Here is a 22219-nt window from a genome sequence, read left to right on the forward strand (position 1 = left end):
ATTAAAAAAATAGGATTATCTATTGTACTATTTAAAATATCACTCTATATTTTTGCGCAAACATACGCAATTAAAATAGATTTTCTACAAAATAAATACAAAATATCCTTTCAATGCTCTTTAAACGTTCTATCTTTAAAATTTAAAAATTATATACTAAAAGTTCATTAAACTTTCTACAAGCGTTTTTAAGCTGTCACGTGACACTCCTACAAACACTACTAAACCGCCATGTGGCACTTTTTAATTTTATTGTTGATTTTCACTTAAATTGAAGAATCCGATATTTTACAATTAGATTAGATTTATTATTTATAAAAAGCAATATCTTTCTCTTTATTTGTATAACTGTGTGACAGAAAAAGAAAAAAACATAAGTAAAACGTAGGTACATACGACTTGAAAAAAAGTGAAGCTCACCTACTGTTCATGGTAGAAAAGAAAGGATACATACGTACTTATGATAAAAGCGCGATAAAGTAAGAAAAAACATAGGCATTGAAAAAAAAATCATACATATAAGGATACATATAAGTGCCGCCATGTGGCACTAATACAAACACTCCTGAACCACCGCATGTCATATCTCTAAAATTTCTACAAATTTTGAATAAAAGAAATATCCAACTGTCAATTTTCACTTAAATCGGTGAACCATTATTTTAAAACTCCCTTCCTCCTAACTCCCGTACGTTACCTTAAAAAAAACACTCCCGTACGTTTTACATAGAAGTATAGAAAAAAAATACGTACTACTACTTTGACAAAAAAAAAAGGCTGAACACTATTCATCAGGAAAAAAGCCAAAAAAAAAACGAATATATGTACGCTCACCTCACGTAATGGAAAATCACAGAAAAATAGCATACCATCCCTCGCCTGATCTTATAAAAACATTAGAATATTACAATTAAATTTAAGAGATGTAAAACAACTAAAATTGATATTTAAAAATTACCGACTGTTACAAAATTATGATATGTTACTATAAATTTACCATTAGATTTATAACAAAAACTACAAGAAAAACTAAATCCATTTATTTATTTCATCACAAAAATTGTAACAAAAATAATAATATCAATTATATCATCATATATAATTTCATAAACATGGATAACAAAAATTATATCTATGATTATTCGAAGTAAATATTTCGTTCATTATGAAACTATGATAAGTTACAATAACATTAGAGTCATGATAACATTATCAGATTGTCATATAAACTACTTTAATTTTTATTGTGAATATACTATTTTCATGTATTCATATTTTTAATTTTTATTGTGAATATACTATTTTCATGTATTCATATTTTTAATTTTTATTGTGAATATATTGCAAGAAAGACTAGATAAAGCTCTTACTATGGTACGACCTACACAGGTTGTGTAGGTTATACGTGGATAACTTAAAGGTATCAAGTAGATGTCCCATTAATCTTGAATGTGTCCGACCCACTTACAAATTCTTATCCACCAAACATCGAGCTACAAATGCTAACAAGGTATTTGTGCATCATATCGAATATCTAAGACATGATGAACATGTGTACCATTAGACGCATAATAGAGATAAAGGACATTTTATAAGAGATATTTGCTCATTTAACATTTTCTAAAGCTTAACTATCAATTTGATCCTTTTAAAAAAAATTGCTCATTTGACCATGTTTTTCAAAACCGAAGTTGTCGTCTGACCCTACTTTCACTACATCCTAAGTTTTTCATTTAGAAAAAAAAGAAAAACATGTATTTACAAGCCCAAATGACTAAAATGACACTGAACATCAATCTTATCCTGAACCACTCATTTGCTCATTCTTTATCTCGCTTTCTCTCCTCTCCCTCTCTCCAAAGCGTGATGGGCAGGAGGAGCGGTGGCAGCCGCATGGCAACAGCTGCGGAGGGCCACTGGCTGCTTCGCGGAGGTTAGGAGCGGTGGCAGAGAGGCAACATTGAGTCGCCGACGAGGAGGACCGCTGGCGGTGGTGGAAGAGGCGGCGACAACTCGGCAGAGGGGAGGCAGCAGCTCCATGAAGTGTAGGAGGGGTGGTGTCGGCTCAGCGATGAGGAGGACCGCCGGCGGTGGCGAATGGGAGGTGGCGGCTGCGGAGGGGTGGCGGCAACCACGGATATGGTAGGAGGAGAGGAGGCAGAGGGATGGTGTCAGCTCGGTGACGAGGAGGATAGGTGGTGACGGTGGAGGGGCGGCGGCACGGTGACGAGGAGGACCACCGGCGCCCACGCACATCTCCGCCATTAGCTTGCTACCTGCGGTTTCTTCCGCACAAAATTGGACCTAACTTTGGAAAAATAAGGTCAAATAAGTAATGGTAGAAGTGGTATTTGGGGCTTTTGTTAACACCGATTAATGCTCTTAAGATAAAAGGGTCATAGTGTAGCTTCGGTTTTGAAAAGAAGGGTCCAATGAGTAAAGTGACCAAAACAGGGTCAAATTGGTAGTTAGATATTCAAATAGGGTCAAATGTGCAATTGCTCCATTTTATAATATAGATTATATCATTTTGTTTCATTTTATAAACATACATAACATTTTATAATATAGATTATATCATTTTGTTTCATTTTATAAACATACATAACCAAAGACACGTGTGATTTACTTTAATCTATCTAAAAAAACATGTCTACGGTAATAAGAATCATAGAAATTTAAAAAGATAGAAAAACTCAAGAGCATATACCCTAATAATACCCTAATAGTAAATAAAAATTATCAATGGCTAATCCCTACGACATATAAAATTATAAAGTATTATTTTATCGGTTTATTAAACGCCCTAAAGAACCCTCCTACAACGTCTATTAAAGCCTTTAACAAATAAGAGGAAACTTTAAATTTCTTCTGTAGCTGATAAAGCATCTAAAACTTAATCCTCATTAATTTAATGCTCCCATTAATTTTAGCCATTGGGTCACTTCAATGGATATGTGTATACACACATTATTTAATAAAAAAAACATTCATCCAAGCATGTTGTCTAACAGAAAATTATTTGAGATGTCAGGTGAGGTTGTAGTGACATGTTGCATGGTTTAGAGGGTTTTTGTCAGGAGCGTTGAGTTTTACTAGGTTGTCAGCCATCCAATGCATCACAAAAAGAGCCCATAGGAGATATTTGTGTTTTGTTGATCAAGCCACCATCAAGAGAAGGCAACAAGGGAACCCAGTACAAATTTTTTTTTGACTAAATCTTATCTTAACTCAAATATCTATGTAATATTATTTAAGTCGTGTTAGTTTGAAGCATGCATAATTTGATAACATGGTATATCTAGAAGGCTACATGTTAGAACATTCAATTAACCCATCTTAGAAATAATAATACTTAGCAAGAACTCAAGCAGGTAACAAATTTCTATCTTTAATTTTTGATATTAAATTTTAATCGTTGGAAAGGGGGAGATAGAGTGAATGGTTCGAACAGTTATGTGAATATTGTCCAATTTGCAAGCTAAATGTTTATTTTAAAAAAGAGATATAGCGGGTTACTGATTTTGAAGTATTATCATACTATTTAAGAGTAGAGCAAGTAGTAATCGTATCCAAAATACATACAAAGAACCATCGTACATAATTTTAATATTCAGAAAGATAGAGATGCCCGCGCAACGCACGGGCTACCTTCCTAGTTCAAACAAAAGTGATGAGGGAACTGGTGCTGGGTGAGGTGATATGTGGGTTCGGGCGGTATTTGGGAATGAAAATTTGGTGAGTGGCTTCTATTAAATAAATGCTTGGCAATTAAGTTTTTCTTGGTCTTGTAAAAAACTTATATGATGATTAATATAAAACAGAGAGAATATTTTTTTTTTGATAAATGTCATCAAAGATCAAACATTTTGCTCTGAACGGAGGGAGTGTATTTATCAATGTTGCAGGGACTAAATGTTGGGTTAAAGAAATGGGAGTGTACCGCTTATTCCAAGCTGCAGCTTCCAAGTTTCTCCAGCACCTCGGCGAGAAGAGATGGACTGGAAGCCTTGAGCTCCCTGAACCCCTCGGTCGCCACCACAGCCGCCAGCATGCCAGGCGACGCGACGTACTCCATGCAGAACGCCTTCAGCTGCGGGCAATGGTGACGGTCAGCCAGCCGCAGCGTCGCCGCTGCGTTCGCCACGCCGATGGTCTGGCACAGCGCGTCCTCGCACAGCAGCCTCATCCTCTCCAGATCGTACATGTCCGCCGCCGCGAGCCACTCGCCGACCATCACCCTCAGATCTTCTCTCGAGCCGCAGCCGGCCGCCGCTGCTTCTACGAGCTTGGCACGGTGGCTAAAGCCGCTCAGCAGGAAATCGAACTCCTCGACCGGCGGCAACGTGTCGGTGTAGACGAAGTGGAGCACGGCCTCGAAGACTGCCGGTTTCATGTCGTGGATCCGCACACGCTGCCGGCCGCCGCCGCTGCCACCGCTGCCGTTGCCCGCCATTTGCCCGAAGAACTGCGCGCTGAACACCGGTGACCGCGCCGCGAGCACCGCTCTGTGCGCGTCGTACTCGCTCTGTTCCACCTGGAACGTCACGTCCGAGCCTTGCTTGCTCTCCAGCAGCTGCTCGACATGACGGGAGAGGCTGGGCGGCGGCACCGTGATGAAGGGGCTCACGGTTGCTCCGGTCTTCAACTCCTTGACAACTTCCACGTCACAGTGCATCGCCAGGCAGTCGTTGATTAGGTACTCCGACTCCACGGTTTGTATCTCCATAAATTTATCGTACCCCCATGATTCGGTGCTGGGTGTGAAGTCGCTAAAGTGGCCCCAGGGCGACGAGCTCGCGCTAGCGCCATGGACGTGGAAACTGAACCTCGCGGTAACTTTCTCTACCACAGTGCTTCGCAGCTCGAGGTACACGGACACGTGTCTTTCTTCTTCCTTCGTGCTGCCAGCAGGGTAGAATCGGATCGCCCAGCTGTATCCACCGACCTCGAATGAGCCGGACCTGACGAAGTGTCCGGTGCCGTTCCTCTTCTGCAGGCTGTAGCCGGCGACGGTGAACTCATGCGAGCCCTTGACAAGCTCAGTGGAGTGAGTAGTGGACATGGTGGTGTTGTGCGGTGGGCTGCTGGTGGAAGACGCAGTTGAGACGGCGGCCATCGGAAGAGAAAGGAGATGCTGAATGCTTCCCGAGCTAGAGAACTCTCTTCGTAACTAGGGATGTTCACGCATACGGCATGTATACACACACTTGGCTAAGCTCTCGGAAGATGAACCATCTCAAGAGTAGTGGAGTAATTGTGAAGCATTCATGCGTGGAGTGGGATCGAGGGGCCGGGGTGGCTGGCTTACAGTATCCCATCGTTTTCTGGCATAATTTATCGTAGATCGATGGGTTGGAATGTTGAATAAATAGTACCGCATGTATTGGAGTATGTACTTAGAAATGATCATGTATATTAGTAATATCCTCCCGTATCATAATTCATGATGTTTTAAGTAATGATACGATCTCTAAAATAGTATTTGTGATTGTGTTTCTCTATTGTAATATATACACAATCAATTAATAAATTTTTGTTTTTATTATATTGCTTTCAAAGATAAATATATAGGTTGCTCAAATATATTTATAAAATAAATATTTTTAAAGTTATTGGCCACGAACTTGTTTAAAACGTCAAGAATTATGCAACCAGAGTACATCATTTCTAAAAAATTGTAGTATGTTTCTAAATAAGTGTAGTTTAAATATATCCATGAATAAATTAAAAGACTAATTATGTTATTCATTTAATACGGAGAGAAAAGTAAGGTAGACGAAAAAACAAGAGGAGAAATCAGTGTTGCTTTGACAGCTACTCCCCCGTCCCATTTTAAGTGCAACTATATGATTCCGCACCTAACTTTGATTGTCCGTCTTATTTAAAAAAATTTTATAATTAGTTTTTTTTTTGTTATGGCATGATAAAACATGAATAACTTATGTTTTATTTTCTTTTCAAAAATTTTTCAAATAAGACGAACAATTAAAATTGGGGCGCGGAAAACCATGGCTACACTTAAAATGGAACAGAGAGAGTAAAAACGAGAAGAAATTTAAAAAATAGTATTAAAGAGTTCTAGTGGATCACTCTATTATATACTTACATGGGGATAAATCTATATGCTAAAATTGTTCTCCCTCTATCACAATTTAATTATCACCTAAGATTTTTGAGATTTTTCCAAAATATCATTATCTAATAAAAATATTATTTATTTGTGTAAAGAGTAAATATGCATCATGAAATGACCTGCATGCATACAACCAGATTAATTTATATTGATTCAACCCATGCAATATTTAAAGTGTGAATTAATTTTCGTTAGACACGAAGAGATGGAACACTTAGTCAATGAGAATTAATTTCAGAATGATGGATGTTTCAGGATAATCAAATTGGGATAAGGGGATTACTTATTTACGAAGGAAGGAGTACTACAGATTTGTAGCCAGCTGCAGCACGGACTCCAAAACATAATGTGTGTATAACAGGTAGGACCAGATATTAATAGTATAGTAAGCAACTATTATATGAATTAGCTATTACATTAGCTATAGATAATTTGGAGCTAATAGTTAGCTATACTATTAAACTTGCTCTAACTCAAGTCAGTATCTGTATGTGTAAGCACTAAAATTCTAGTCACCATTTTCCAAAGCAATACTAAAATTCTTTGTGAGAAGTGCTACTAAGAGCGGTACAATAGCAGGCTATTAGCCAGCTATAAACATATTTTAATAAGATAAAAGATGAGAGAGAAAAGCAACGGGTTATAGATTTGTAGCCAGCTGCAGCGCGGACTCCAAGATATAATGTGTGTATGATATGTGGGACCATATATTAATAGTATAGTAAGCAACTATTGTATGAATTGGCTATTAGATTAGCTATAGATGAATCGGAGCTAGTAGTGGGCTATACTATTAACCTTGCTCTAAGTACTAGTTGTACTAATGATTTGCAGAAGGAGAAATACATCAAATGCTTTAGAATATAGAATCGTAGAAAAGGATAAATACACCTTTAAAAATACTTTGGAATATTATGTGAGAACAATATAAAAATTTTAGATATATGAACCACAAGTAAATTATAATGAAGGGAGTACTCATTTAGACCTTACATTCGGTTAATCCCTGTAGAAAGGGATTAGAGATAATTTATTTCACGTCTATCATGATTTAGATTTATTTCTCCTCGATCCTATTCAATCCCCTCCAAACTGAGGAGGCCTTGGGCTGAGTTCAGAAGGGGAGATTGGAAGCGTTTCCTTTTCGACACGCAAAACGGAGCATGAATTAGTGCATCATTAATTAAGTATTAGTTGAAAAACTTAAAATATTAATATGACTTTTTTAAACAATTTTTTGATAGAAAATATTTTTATTAAAACACACAATTTAGCAGGTTCGGAAACATGTATGTGAAAAATGAGAAAGTAAAATTTAAGAAAGTGTTTGTATAGAGCACAACCTACAAAAGAACCGGAGTATTGACAATACTAAAAATCTAAAAATCTTGATGCTCATTTAGCTTGAACCGAGTGCCAAATTATTTGGCATCTCTTAGGGCATCCACAATATGAATAAAAGGTGGGTAATACCACCTACTTTACCATTTAAAGTGGGTAATAAGACTCCTCACTACCTATTTTACTATTTATGGAGATGGGTAGTAGAATAGGTAATAAGAGTAGGTACAATAGTAGACTATTAACCAACTATGGATAAAAGATGAGAGAGATGAGTAGCGGGATATAGATATGTAGCCAACTGTAGCAAAGACTCTAAGACATAATGTGTGTATGAAAGGTGAGACCATATATTAATAATATAGTAAGCCCACTATTGTATGAATTGGCTATTAGATCGGCTATAAATGAATTGGAGCTGGTAGTGGGCTATACTATTAAACTTGCTCTAACTATACCAGACAATAACGCTACTACATGGTAATAATCATAAAAAAAACATTAAACGCTCTCATGTCTCACTCTTTTTCTTTTCTATTCAACTATTGCTGTAACCTAGTTTTATATGTCCTACTTTACTTAAGAAACATACGTCGAGAATACCCTTACATGGCACAAGTTAGGTTAAGTTCGTTTGTACACATTCCCACAAGTTCAAGTTCTTTATTTTCCACACGCACGCTTTCAAAAAATATTAAATAGTGTTTTCTTATTAAAAAAATTCGAAGTTGCCTTACAAATATATTAATCTATTTTAAAAATGGTTTAGCTACTACTCCCTCCATATCAAAATATAAGGGATTTTGGTTGGATGCCAGTCTTTTATATTTTAGATGGAGGGAGTACCATTTTACGTGTTGTGGGATGGTTACCTGCCCACATTATCGTGCGTGCACTCAGTAGATTTTTCTTAAAACAATGACACGGATCGAAGAGTAAGGTCAATAGTGCAATTAGCAGCAAGCTACAAAATTTTGTCGTGTCAGAGCACGTACAATAGCAGGCTATAAGCCAACTATAAACATATTTTAAAGATATAAACGAAGAGAGAGAAGAGCAGCGGGCTACAGATCTGTAGTCAGCTGCAACACAGACTCCAAGACGTAATGTGTGTATGACAAGCGGAACCAGATATTAATAGTATAGCAAACAACTATTGTATGAATTGGCTATTATATTGGCTATAAATGATTTGGAGCTAGTAGTGAGCTATGCTATTAAAAACTTGCTCTCAAGCAAACCTAACTTAAAAGCCAACTCATACAACAAGCTAACTACAAGTTAGCTAAAACATACATACATTAAATACTTATATGGATATATCAGATAGGGATCTGTGTGGGACCCACATAAACGCATTTTTTATCGTCTCTTCTTACTGCACACGAGCGTTACGGTTTGGGCCGTTGTGCAAGCGCCCGCTTGTTTCTTTCTCTGCAATTTTTTTTTCTTAATCTCAGATTAAGCTGATTAATAAGTTTTGGACCCAGTTTAATAGCGCTATTGTACCTAATCTAAATATGCCCAAAGTAAATAGAGTATAATCAGCATCCTAGGTTTGCAAACCAACGGTCCACAAAAGAACCATCCCTGCGCCATAAGAGCAAGTATAATAGTGAGCTATAATTCTACTATAAGCTTACGTGGAGGAGAGATATAACAAAAAAGTTAAGGATGTTGGCTCTCATGCAAGAGCTAGCTTAATACAAGCTCCAAGACAAATACAATTAATATATAAGTGAGAGATAGAGAGATGAGAAGAAAATTGTAGCCAACCTTATAGCTAATCTATTATATGTGTTGGCTTTAAAATTGGCTAATAGTAGAAAGTGAGCTCTATTATTATCTTCTCTACTAAGGAGAGCAAAATCTCCCCAACTATTCTCCGTTCCAATATCTCCGGCGACTCGCGGTTTATCCCAATCCAATGGCTCGCGCTCTCTCTCGCCTCCTCCTCCCGCCCCTCTTCCTATGCCGCCCTCTCCCACTCCCACCCCTCCTCCACCGCCGCCGCCGCGTCGTCCTAAACCCTAGCCCCAGAACCCTCACCACGCGCGCCGAGGCCCTCTTCTCCCGCCACTCCCACCTCCTCCCCGCCGACGACCGCTCCCCCTCCCCCTCCACCCGCGGCTCCGTCCAGCCGCCGCCGGACTATGGCGGCGGCGGAGGCGGAGCGGGCCCCGGGACCATCGCCGCCATCGTCACCTCCCTCGGCGGCGGCCCCGCGGCGGTGGGGATCGTGCGGCTATCCGGCCCCGACGCGGCCGCCGTCGCGGGGCGCGTGTTCCGGCCGGCCAGGAGGGCGGCGCCGCCGTGGCGGCCGCGCAGCCATTTCGTCGAGTACGGGGTCGCGCTCGACCGCGATGGCGGCGTCATCGACGAGGTACACTACTGCGCGTTGATTTTGTTTTGATTTGATTATCCGCGCGTGCTAAATCTCGCGATTCCTGTCAGGTCTTAGTGGTGCCGATGCTAGCTCCGAGATCGTACACGCGGGAGGATGTGGTGGAGCTCCAGTGCCATGGGAATGACCTGTGCTTGCGGCGTGTGCTCAGGGCCTGCTTGGAAGCTGGTGCTAGGCTTGCTGACCCTGGTTGGCTTCCTACTTAATCGATGGATATGTTGATTTCCCCTTCTTACCATGCTTGTCCTACAAATTTCTTAGCTCATAGAGCTAACAATGACAGATAATTTGTTGCTATATACTACCTCCATATTTTAATGTATGACGCCGTTGATTTTTTGTTCAACGTTTGACCATTCGTCTTATTCAAAAAATTTATGTAATTATCATTTATTTTATTGTGACTTGATTCTTTATCAAATATTCTTTATCAAAATATTCAAAAAATTTATTTTATTGTGACTTGATTCTTTATCAAATATTCTTTAAGTATGACATAAGTATTTTCATATTTGCACAAAAATTTTGAATAAAATGAATGGTCAAACGTTAGTTAAAAAGTCAACGGCGTTATACATTAAAATACGGAGGGAGTATGTTTTTTCAATGCATTACAGCTCATCGCCAAATTTATGTCTTTTCCAGGTGAGTTCACTCTTCGTGCGTTTCTGAATGGGAGGTTGGACTTGGCACAAGCGGAGAATGTGTCAAGGCTCATTTCAGCCAAATCTGCAGCTGCGGCAGACTCAGCATTGGCTGGCATACAGGTACGTGTGAGTATGTCATGAGCTTATGTTGTGGCAACTAGTTTTGGGTACACAAAAACAAAATAAAATGTAGGTGGGGAAGTGTTAGAAAGGTTTGGGATTTAGCAGAGATACCGAATGGTTAAATACTCGAGAACAGGAAGTAACTGAAACTGTTGTTTCTTTCTGTAAATTTTGAAATTTTTTACATCACGAGCTTCAGTTCAGCTCCTTTGAGAAGCCCATTGTGGAAAGCTTTATTAAGAAACTGAATGCTTGCACAACATGCGTGGTGGTCTGAATTCTAAATATGTTTTGGATGCAGGGAGGCTTTTCTGCACTAGTAAAATCACTGAGATCAAGGTGCATAGAATTGCTCACTGAGATTGAGGCCCGTCTAGACTTTGAAGATGAATTGCCTCCTTTGGATCTAACAATGCTGGTCAGCAAAATTAATGGTATGAGGCAAGAGGTTCAGGATGCTTTGGACACTGCTAATTATGATAAGCTGCTACAATCTGGTCTGCAGGTATTTTCTTTGTATTGTATATTTCTATTTAAGGGTTGAAATAAAAACACGATGAATATGAAAATAAAAAATGATTTTATAATTTCTGGCAGGTAGCAATAATTGGCCGCCCAAATGTTGGCAAGTCAAGCCTGCTGAATGCTTGGAGTAAGGTATGTGCTTAGATATCCCTCCTATATCTTTTGCATAGTTAACCGTCGTATGTTTTCCAGTTGTCTCTTTTTATGTTAGCATGCTCATGAAACCTATGTCCATACTAAGACACTGATGTGCATGCCCTATGCTCCTAATGCCATCTGATTTGTACGAGTAATTGTTTTACTTTGTGTAATGTCATGGGACCTAGATTCACTTGAATCCCAGATGTGGACGGGGTTGCGCATGCTTAGCAACTCGCTTGATCTTTTATCCTCACATAGGCCAACATGCACTTTTTGTCAGTAGCTTAGTACTGCTTACCAAATGGCACAGACCCATGGACTACATGAGCCACACATAAATTTGGACGGGTTTCACTTTGTTCCTTTTCAGCAAATTCTGAACTAAATACAAAACTAAAATTTGTTCTTTTTTCAGCAAATTCCTACAGTGTGGATAGTTAGGAGTAATGTTTGCAGTTCTCTTTTTTTTTTTCATGCACCACATTCCTTATACGTGGAATGCCATACGTGGTTGTGATTTCTCTTGGATTGCATCCAAAATAGTTGATATTGGAATTTAAATGATTAGCTTGCAGAGTGAAAGGGCTATTGTTACTGAAATAGCTGGAACCACAAGGGATGTAGTAGAAGCAAATGTCTCAATTCATGGCATCCCTATTACCCTTCTAGATACTGCTGGTATAAGAGAAACTGATGACATCGTGGAAAAAATTGGTGAGATATTATCTTGGAAATATTCAATGCTGCACAGTGCATACTTGTATAATGGTAAAGGCTTAGGCGCTTAGCTTGTCCTGACATAAGTCTTTAATTGGGCTCTTACACAGGTGTGGAACGATCAGAAGCTGCTGCACTGGGAGCTGATCTGATTATTATGACAATAAGTGCAGTTGATGGGTGGACTGAAGATGACACTAAACTTATTGAGCATGTGTTGATCAGTAAGGTACGTTCAGTTTCATCTTCTTGCCAGTTTTCCTGCCTTGTTCGGTATTGCTGCCTAGCTGACTTTGGTATAAGTTTTACGTTCCTTGTTCGGTAGTCCTTACAGTTATAGAACTCCTATTAGATATCTTGTCTGTGTCCATTCAACAGTACTACATAGTGACTATTTTATGTTCTCTTTTGAATATCAGAAATCTTCAGGTGCTCCAGTGCCAATGGTCCTTGTAATCAACAAGGTAGATTGTGCACCATTTATTTCAGGAGAACAGTTTGAACAATTCCATGGAGTTTTCAAAAAACATGTGCAAACATGTGCAGTCACTGGTAAAGGCATTTCTGAGTTGGAGAAGGCTATAATAGAGGTCAGAGGTCTTGAGCCTGTACCATCAGAGGGACGGCGATGGACTGTAAATCAGGTAGGTAACATAGTATTCTCAATAACAGAAGGGAAATAGTTCAGCTGTTAAGAAATTCAAAATGTTGCATATGCATGATGCTTTAACTGCTTGTGAAACTCTTTTGTATGCATTATGCAGAGGCAATTTGAACAGCTATTGAGGACCCAACAAGCTTTTACTAGGCTAGAGTCATCTATCAACGAGCAGTTGCCGATGGACTTCTGGACTATAGACTTGAGGGAAGCAGCATTGGCTCTTGCAACAATCAGCGGGGAGGATATCTCTGAAGAAGTCCTGAGCAGCATATTCAGCAAATTTTGCATTGGAAAATGACTGGCAAGCACGGTAAACTGCATATTCTTGTTGATCCACTGAATATGGTTACAATCAGTTGTTTTGAGCCGAAGATCTGTTTGCAACTTAAACAGGCAGTAACATATATCGGCGCATAAAATTATGTGAATTGCCAGTCAGTCACCATCCGACTCATGTTTGAGACACAACATGACTTAGTTTGCTCGAACATATTGATGATTGAGCTCAATGACTGGCTTCGAGTTTACTAGATTTTTCACCGTTCACTTGAGCAGCTGTGCTATATATGCTTGCAAAACTTGCCTCATCTACACGAGCAGTTTAGAGGCAGTTTATAGCTCTGTAATGGAAGAAGACTCATATGTACTGCTTCGATCATCCTCACAACTGTTTTGAATGACTGCCACAATGTATGGATATGCCTAGTGCTTGTGATTGGCAATTGTGCTTTGGTCGCGCATCTAATGGCAGACGGCTTGACCCTAACATATGCAAAAAGATATTCTGGAATCACAATCTAGTACAGTAACACATCACCTGAATGGTGTGTTAGTGAAAAGGCCTATATCAATTTATCAACCATTTGTATCGAGTTAGCCTGCTTTTGCAGGAACACACCACCTGCTTCTTTAAGTTCTATACATAATAACAAGAAGTGTTAACCACAAACCGACCTTAGCTCAGTTGGTAGAGCGGAGGACTGTAGTCGTTGCAGATAAATCCTTAGGTCGCTGGTTCGAATCCGGCAGGTCGGATTTTTTTTCTTTATTTTGCAATTTTCCACTCCCATTTTATTTTGGGCCAACCTTTTTTTTTTCTTTTTGCAATTTTTCACTCACGCTTTATCATATTATTATTATTTGCAATTTTTCACTCCGACTTTAATTTGGCCCAACTGCTTTATCTTGTTCTTGGAGGAGTGCTTGCTTTTTTTATGCAATTTTTCACTCCCATTTTGCTTTATCATGTTTTTTGGAGGAGTGCTTGCTTACCAAATAAGTAGAAGTCCTCACCCTCACCCTTATCATGTTTAGGAGTACTTTGCTTACTAAACAGTCGTACGCGTATCTTCTTAAAGAAACATTAATTATCGTAAGAATCCACGCTAAACAATACCTAGCTATAAAACACCATAAACTCTCGATGCACCGACTTAATAAAGTGTTACTACCTCCCCGTTCTAAACTATAAGCATTTTTATATTCTTTATCAAAAATTAAGAAAAAGTGTTGGAAAAACCAGATGCCTTCGCTAGCGAGTCCATACACACACCACAACTATGCATGCATGCTTGTATACTCTAAGCAATCTTAAAAATGTTTTTTCTTCTTAATTGCTTATCCGATTAACAATTAAATTTGTACTCTTGTACTCATTGTAATTAAATTTTATAACAAGATTTTATATGATTATATTTCTAACTTTTTAGTTTTATTTTCATATATCTTCTTTAACGTTGCACATGATTTTATTGAGATGTTTCAATAAGTATATTCTAATGCTTTATTTATTTGTAAATATTACGCATGATGTTCTTTGCTTTTTTAGCATGTATCTTTTGATGTTTAAATTTTATAACAAGATTTTATATGATTATATTTCTAACTTTTTAGTTTTATTTTCATGTATCTTCTTTAACGTTGCACATGATTTTATTGAGATGTTTCAATAAGTATATTCTAATGCTTTATTTATTTGTAAATATTACGCATGATGTTCTTTGCTTTTTTAGCATGTATCTTTTGATGTTCCATACATGATAAAAAAAATATTGCAACAAAATTAAGTATTTCACTCGTTGGGACATTTCGTACGGTGGTAATTGGTTTTACGGTTTTTTAATGTTTTATATCTTTGAAACATTTCACTATTTGAGTTGAAATATTTTACAAGATGATGGACTATTTCTTTTATAAGTATTGAAATAATAATTTTGTAGGAAATATATTTGTATTAGAATATAATTATGTGACATCTTGTTATAAAGATTAAATTGCAGATATAAAGGCACAATCGAAACGTAAATCAAATAAATAATTTAATAAAAAGAATAGTTTAAAGGTAAGAAATTATATATTAATGTGACATATACACAATTACTTGGAGAGAGCAAGAAAGAGAAGGGGAGATGCAGCGGGTAATTGCGTGCTGCACTAAGATGCAAGGAGAGAGGGTCATTGGTTTCTACGTTAAAAAAAAAGGGGCATGCAGTTTGCACACAAACACATGGGTAGAGACTCGAAGAGCAACAAAGAGGAAACATATAGTCGCGTCCAAAAACTGAGCTAGAGGGAAAACATTTTCTTTTGGAAAACTTCAATGGTTAGATTTAGTAAAATTTCTTTTGAAAAATATACCGAATGGTAAGTAGTGGCATATCTTAAAATACTGTTAAATTGTAATATCATGGATTAGATTAACCCATTATCGTAGCTAGCTATTCTTTCGGATAAAGAAATAAATCTTTATGGCAATCGTGAACGAGAAGTGGTGTAGTGATTTTTAGCAACTTTTATTTCTAGCTAACCTACGAGACATTTTGCTATTATAAAATGCCAACGTTGTTCACCTCAATACCGTCCCAACGTGATACAACCTAAAATACCATCACCATCATCTGCCAATATACTTACTCTAGAGTACTTTATCCAAATTTAACTCCTAAAAACACCCATATGATCAGTTTGCCAAAAAATTAGATAGTCAAATTTACCTTTTACTTCAACAGCTTCTCCAATACACTCTCCAATCTAATAATGAATACTACATGTTAGTCTCCCTACCTTTTCACCCTTCTCCTTCACCCCTGCTCTCTCTCTCTTCTCCTTCCCACTTCTTCTTCCCCTTCCCTGCACAATCCCTCCACTCCCTTTCACAATGCTTATCTTGGCTGCGGCAATGACATAGATGGTAGCATGGATGGTGGCACGACATCGCCCTTCCCCTTTTCCTATCTTGTGGATCCAAGTGACAGTGACAACGGATGGAAGGCGGTGATTAGGGGTGAAAATAGGCGGTTACAAATCAAATTATGACATTCCCATATCATAACCCGTATTGTCTTTTAAATTCGGAGCCGGGTACGGTTAGTACCAAATAACATATCACTCATCCTCTAATCCTATCCCATATTATTTCCTTCGCATCGGATTCGGGAACGGATATTAATTTGTATCTCTAATTCATATATTAAATATAATAAGATAATTAAAGTACTAAAGAGATACATCAAGAAAAAATATAAAATATTACATATGAACACGTAAAATAATGATTAACCAATCTTTTATCACGTTTTAGGTGGATTTATAATAAATTGTCATACATATTTTATAATATGGGACATACGGGCGGATACATGTCTTCCCGTATCATACCCTGTATTTTCCTAGCGAATATTCGAACTCAGATAGTATCAGGTTTTTTTTCCCATATTCCTCCCGCGAGCCTCAGGTCGGGCAGGCGGTTGGGAAATACCCGCCCTATTTTCACCCCTAGCGGTGATGTTGTGGGATATCGACAGACGGCGGTTGTAATGGCGCGGGGCAGCGATAGGCGACGACCACGACGAGCATGATGGCGCAGGATGGCAGCACGGCAATAACACGGAACACCAATAGTGTGGATGGCGGGTGACGGTCATCGTCTCTAGCGAGGCTATGCCACAAACAGAGAGGGGATGGGGTTGAGTGGTGGGCCTATGATTGGCAACACAAAATGACTCCCCGAGTTCAGCTAGTGAAATGATTCATTTGGTCAAGCTTGTAGTGTCCGTTGTCAGCATGATTTCCAGTTAGAGTTACCAAAATTTGGCTTAAAAAGGGAGATGGCAACTCTATTAGTAGTACTCATTTACCGTTGTGACAGTTTTTATTTATCTTAATTACTATCTTTTTTTTTCACTCCTAGGCCCTTAGGCACGTGAAAAGACCAAAGTGTCCAAAATCGATGAGAGTTCTTTCCTCCTCCCCCCAGTTCGTCTCTCTCCCACCCCCCTCACCGGCGCTCTCCCCCCGCGGCAGCAGCCCGGCCGGCCGCCGGCGAGCCCTTCTCTCGCGAGCCGCCCTCCCCTGGACGAGGATGCGTTGACAGCGCCTCCCCCTCCGTTCTTCCCCACGGAAGCGTCCTCCTCCTCCTACTCCTACTACTGGGCTCGTGGACTGGTGGTCCCCCCCCTCCGACCACCGCCTCCCTCCCCGGCGACGACCATCCATGGAGCTCCACCGCTCTTCCTCCTCCTCCTCCTCCTCCTCCTGCCGCAGGTACCGTTCTCCCCGCCCCCCTAAGAATCTCGCCGGAGAGAGAGAGAGAGGGTCACAGATCCAAGAAGCTCGCGGCGGCGGCGGCGGCGGCGGCGGCGAGTAGCGCCGGTGCCAAGTGCGCGAGAAAAGCCGCGGCGTCTTCCAACTCAACTACCGGCCGGTTGGGCGCTCCTCGGCGTCCTTTCCCTTTCCTCCTTTTTCCACCCCGGGGGGTGGGGGGGGGGGGGGGTCCTACACCATGTGCGCGCGGTGGTGGTCGATCCGTGGTAGTGGTGGGTGGGGTGAGAGAGAGAGAGAGAGCTAGTGCGCCGGCGTCTCTCGCCTTTTTTTCCCCTCCCCGTGCACGCCCCTTGCTGGTGCTCTTCTCGTGCTTGGATGAAAGGGAGATTTTAGGTTCAGATATGGGTTGCAGCAGCAGGTGGGAGAGACTGCGTCGCCGTTGTCCGTGCTGAGGAGGAGGAGGAGGAAGAGGAGCTCCCGTGGCATTTTGGCTCGTCTCTGATTGATTCTGCTTCGGCTGGTTGGTGACTTTGCTGTTCTTGGCCATTCTGGTGTGCTGTTCTTTGACCATGTCGATTTTGTTGGTTCGTCTGTAGATTAGAGGGCCTGTTTCTTGCTTTGCTACCGATGAAATGATGTGAAGTTTTCGATTCTTTCAGTTTTAGGGATAGATCCTTTGCATTCTGAGTAGAAACTGGGAGGGTGTCTTTATGAACATGGAGGGGATTATGCTCCGTGCTGTTCTTTTGCTCTGCTGCTTCGCATTTTAGGCTTATCTGTGTTGTATTTTTCTCATTTATCCATGTTTGAGAGATTAGTGGAAATTACAGCAAATTATGTTTCTTCCCCCGCTTCTCTCTCTTTTAGATAGATTCCTTTGAAAATATGCCTGCCTTTTTGGATAACTTGCATGATTGGAATGGGGTCAGTTGATGAATACCCACCCACGATGTGGCCCTGTGATGTTACCATCCACGGGTGCAGCACTATGGGTGCCCTGATTGGGGGATGAAATTGAAAATCCAAGTCATAAACCATTTCGATTTCCAGTGTCTAGGCCAGGTCCTCTGTGATATGCATTGTGAGAGATCCCTTATTACTTAGTGATTATAATAGTCATTGTGAGGGAACACATCTCTGATCTCCCTAGCTTCATTCATTTTCCTCATTGTTGATGGTCTATCTTTCCCCTATGCACCCATGTAGTTGTGATCATCTCCTAGGTTGTGAACTATGCTTTCTCCAGTCCTCTTCCTTCTTTTTCAGCTTTAATTTTGAGGGAACGCAGTTAATATTAGAACATAAATATAACTATTTTTTTTACCAATATGTGCATCACTGTGGAACTTTCCATAAACAATACAACTTATTTATTGAGTTCATAGAATTTTGGTGTCTCACATAAGGTGCCCATATGCTAGATATTCTCATAGCACCTCTTGTTTTACATCTGAATTTTGGATAAAATAAAATAGAAAATACTTTGCTGTCTCAATTTTGATGTGACATGTATCTCTTCCCTCAGTTAAACTACACTATGTTGTATGGGAAACTATGTGATGCCTTCTATATGATAGGTTTATGATGATTCCATTCGTGGTCATATTTAACATTCCAGACAATGTATGGGACATTTGTGTATCCCCGTATTTGCTTTTTACCTTAAAAATGTTCGCTGGCGTTATGTTTCATTTAGTTTTGTAACTTCGACCTCTATAGTTGTCTAGCATTCCATTTGTCCAAGTATTTTTATTCCAGTGGAAGGAATGGTACTTGCAGATAACTTTGCACTTATTCTCTGCAAAGAGAGCTTTATTCTGTTTACGCCATCCCCATTGTAGTGCTTTTTATGCTGTCTATCTTGCAACGTTTTTGATACTTATTTCCTTGGAATACGGTGCAATGACACTGATTCCCCTGCTTCCTCTGGCAGTTATACATGCTTACGAATTCTGATTTTGTAGTCAAAATTTGTAGGTAAATTCCTTATTATAACCTGTCATTTTGTAGCTGATACCTGATGCAATTTTATTTTAGTTTTCTTAATTAATCTCCATGAACTTAGAGTAACCTACTTTGTTTCTTTATGTTTCTATTCTCAGTGGTAAAGTTACTCAACAGTGAGGATTTCTAAAGCTCAACAGAACTAGATGATACTTGCATAATGCGGCCCTCAGATATTTGGAAGGCGCATGCAGGGTCATCACAGTCAGAGGGATCAGCACTGGATATGGAGAGAAACGGATGCAACCATAACTGTTGCCCATCTCCTCTCCAACCAATTGCATCAGGTGGTCAGCACTCTGAAAGCAGCGCTGCATATTTTTCTTGGCCAACATCTACACTAATGCACGGGTCTGCCGAAGGCCGCGCTAATTACTTTGGGAACCTACAGAAGGGTGTGTTACCTGGACATCTTGGCCGCTTGCCAACAGGGCAAAGGGCCACCACCTTGCTTGATTTGATGATTATAAGAGCATTCCACAGCAAGATCCTACGTCGCTTTAGTCTTGGTACAGCAATAGGCTTTCGAATCAAGAAGGGTACATTGACTGATACTCCTGCCATCCTTGTTTTTGTTGCTCGGAAGGTGCACAGGAAGTGGCTCAGCACTACACAGTGCCTTCCGGCTCACCTTGAGGTATACGGATCATGTGGTTTAGCAATATATTTAGGTCATATGCAATTACATAATGAATTTACTGTGTCATACATAGGGACCGGGGGGAGTGTGGTGTGATGTCGATGTTGTTGAATTCTCTTACTATGGGGCACCAGCACCAACTCCAAAGGAACAATTGTATGACGAGCTTGTTGATGGTCTGCGTGGTAGTGATCCATCTATCGGCTCTGGTTCACAGGTTATATTGCCTTTTCATGTTGAAGTTACCATTTTCTTGATTCTGCATGACAAAACAGATAGGTTAATACTGCATCTTTCTTTGACTGTTTTATCAGGTTGGCCATTCTTAAGTACTCGTGTTTTTATTTATATATGGCCTTCTTTGCTGAGAAAAGATTATTTCTGCTCTTTTTCGTTGCAATCTATTTTCCCTGTAGAGCACAATATATTTAGTTCTTCACTTCTGTATGTACGCACCCAACTTCATGAAATTGACACAGCTAACTTGCATTTGTTTCTTTTTTTAATCTTCAGGTAGCTAGCCTTGAAACATATGGTACATTGGGTGCCATTGTGAAGAGTCGAACTGGTAATAAGCAAGTAGGCTTCCTGACAAACAGGCATGTTGCGGTTGACCTGGATTACCCTAACCAGAAGATGTTCCATCCCTTGCCCCCGAATCTTGGGCCTGGTGTATACCTAGGTGCTGTTGAGCGAGCAACATCATTTATCACAGATGATGTTTGGTATGGTATCTATGCGGGAACAAATCCAGGTAACATTTTGCTCTGCCAGAACAATTTATTTCTGGAGCCTTCATGTTTTGGCATATGGTTGCAGCTTGTAGCATCTTGTGCCAGATCCTTGTTAAAATGCATTAACTTATTGCTTCTTTAGCTGTCATCTAATTTTTCATAACATATTTGTTCTGTAACAAATCATTTAATCTGCAGAGACATTTGTCAGAGCTGATGGTGCATTTATACCGTTTGCTGATGATTATGACATAACTAGTGTTAATACCTCAGTCAAAGGAGTTGGAGTCATAGGTGATGTAAAGGCAATCGATCTACAATCCCCAATTAGCAGTCTCATCGGAAGACAGGTTGTCAAAGTTGGAAGAAGCTCTGGTTTGACGACAGGGACCGTTGTGGCATACGCTCTTGAATACAATGATGAGAAGGGCATATGCTTCTTCACAGACTTTCTTGTTGTTGGGGAGAACCAACAAACATTTGATCTTGAAGGGGATAGTGGAAGCCTTATAATCTTAACAGGAAAAGATGGCGAAAAGCCACAGCCCATAGGGATTATATGGGGTGGCACAGCCAATCGGGGGAGGTTGAAGCTCAAAAGTGGTCAGGGTCCTGAGAACTGGACAAGTGGGGTTGATCTCGGACGGCTTCTGGATCTATTGGAGCTTGATCTAATCACTACAAGTGAAGGACTACAAGGTTTGTGCTTTCTTATAACTGAAATCTCTACCACAACATGATATTTAGTCCTTTCGGTTGTAACAATTAACTGAGAAACTCCAATGGAACTCTTTGATCTTTGGTACAGAGGCCCTAGAGGAACAACGAATTATTCTAGCTGCTGCTGCAGCAGCAGCTAATTCAACTGCTGGGGAATCGTCGCCTGTTGCTGGTCCTCAAGAAAATGAGAAAGTTGACAAGATTTACGAGCCTCTTGGAATCAACATCCAACAGCTTCCAAGAGACAATTCAGCCACCTCCACAGGACCCGATGAGTTCCATGTCGACACGGTGGAAGGCGTCACCAACGTCGAGGAGCGCCAATTCCTCATTGGCATGTCTCCAGCACGCGAAGGCCAAGAAGCCAATGGCGACCTGAACAACCTTGCGGAGCTAGAGAATTCACCTGAAGACATTTGCTTCTCCCTGCATCTGGGCGAGAGGGAGCCCAAGCGACTCCGCTCCGATTCGTCGCTGGACATAGACTTGCAGAAATGAAATGAAGCTGTGTGCTGCTGTTCCATCACCACCCAGCTCTGTATAACCTAGTGAAGGCAGTTCCATTCTATGAACCCAATAGAAATAAATATGGGCTAGGTATTTGTTTCCGGAAACTATCTAGATAGGTATCCGGATAATTTCTATCGTTTTCACAGGATACAAGCCTTACTGTATTTGTTTCTGTTTTTAAAAAATTTTCTGAATTCGTTTCTGTTTTAGGTACCATCCAAAATTATCTGTCCGACACTGGCCGTTTTGAAAAGGTGACTGGATGGTTATAAACTATCGAAACCGATTTCATCACGCCCATCAGTTGTAAAGACCCATATTGTGTGTATTGTTGCTTGCGCACGATGGAGAGAGAGAAGCACTGTGAGCGTTAA

The 22219-nt window shown here is 40.1% G+C and overlaps 3 protein-coding genes and 1 non-coding gene across 5 annotated transcripts; 3 read left to right on the forward strand and 1 right to left on the reverse strand.

Annotated features, from left to right (window-relative positions):
- Positions 1–3946: 3946 nt before the first annotated feature.
- On the reverse strand, positions 3947–5381 carry LOC127781260 (BTB/POZ and MATH domain-containing protein 3-like). The gene is made up of 2 exons (XM_052308195.1): positions 5211–5381; positions 3947–5137 (listed from the first exon to the last, which is right to left on the reverse strand). Exons 1-2 carry the CDS (start codon positions 5319–5321, stop codon positions 3947–3949), a joined length of 1302 nt encoding a protein of 433 aa, XP_052164155.1. The 5' UTR covers positions 5322–5381.
- A 4001-nt stretch (positions 5382–9382) lies between these two features.
- Positions 9383–13417, forward strand: LOC127781601 (uncharacterized). Its single transcript, XM_052308585.1, has 9 exons — positions 9383–9860; positions 9932–10070; positions 10527–10648; positions 10953–11156; positions 11249–11308; positions 11893–12031; positions 12145–12263; positions 12454–12678; positions 12799–13417. Exons 1-9 carry the CDS (start codon positions 9405–9407, stop codon positions 12991–12993), a joined length of 1659 nt encoding a protein of 552 aa, XP_052164545.1. The 5' UTR covers positions 9383–9404; the 3' UTR covers positions 12994–13417.
- Positions 13418–13644: 227 nt separating this feature from the next.
- On the forward strand, positions 13645–13730 carry TRNAY-GUA (transfer RNA tyrosine (anticodon GUA)). Its single transcript is given in 2 exon segments — positions 13645–13681; positions 13695–13730. It is a non-coding gene; the product is annotated as a tRNA-Tyr (tRNA).
- Positions 13731–16912: 3182 nt separating this feature from the next.
- Positions 16913–22203, forward strand: LOC127781600 (protein NARROW LEAF 1-like). Of its 2 annotated transcripts, none has more exons than XM_052308583.1 (6): positions 16913–17237; positions 19340–19878; positions 19955–20098; positions 20395–20635; positions 20814–21314; positions 21424–22203. In XM_052308583.1, exons 2-6 carry the CDS (start codon positions 19402–19404, stop codon positions 21831–21833), a joined length of 1773 nt encoding a protein of 590 aa, XP_052164543.1. In that variant the 5' UTR covers positions 16913–17237; positions 19340–19401; the 3' UTR covers positions 21834–22203. The 2 variants fall into 2 exon arrangements, with proteins under 2 accessions (XP_052164543.1, XP_052164544.1); XM_052308584.1 differs by lacking the exon at positions 16913–17237 and adding an exon at positions 17515–17757.
- The last annotated feature ends 16 nt before the right edge of the window (positions 22204–22219 follow it).

The sequence above is a fragment of the Oryza glaberrima genome, chromosome 8 (genome assembly GCF_000147395.1).
Source record: "Oryza glaberrima chromosome 8, OglaRS2, whole genome shotgun sequence".
NCBI classification, from domain to species: Eukaryota; Viridiplantae; Streptophyta; class Magnoliopsida; order Poales; family Poaceae; genus Oryza; species Oryza glaberrima.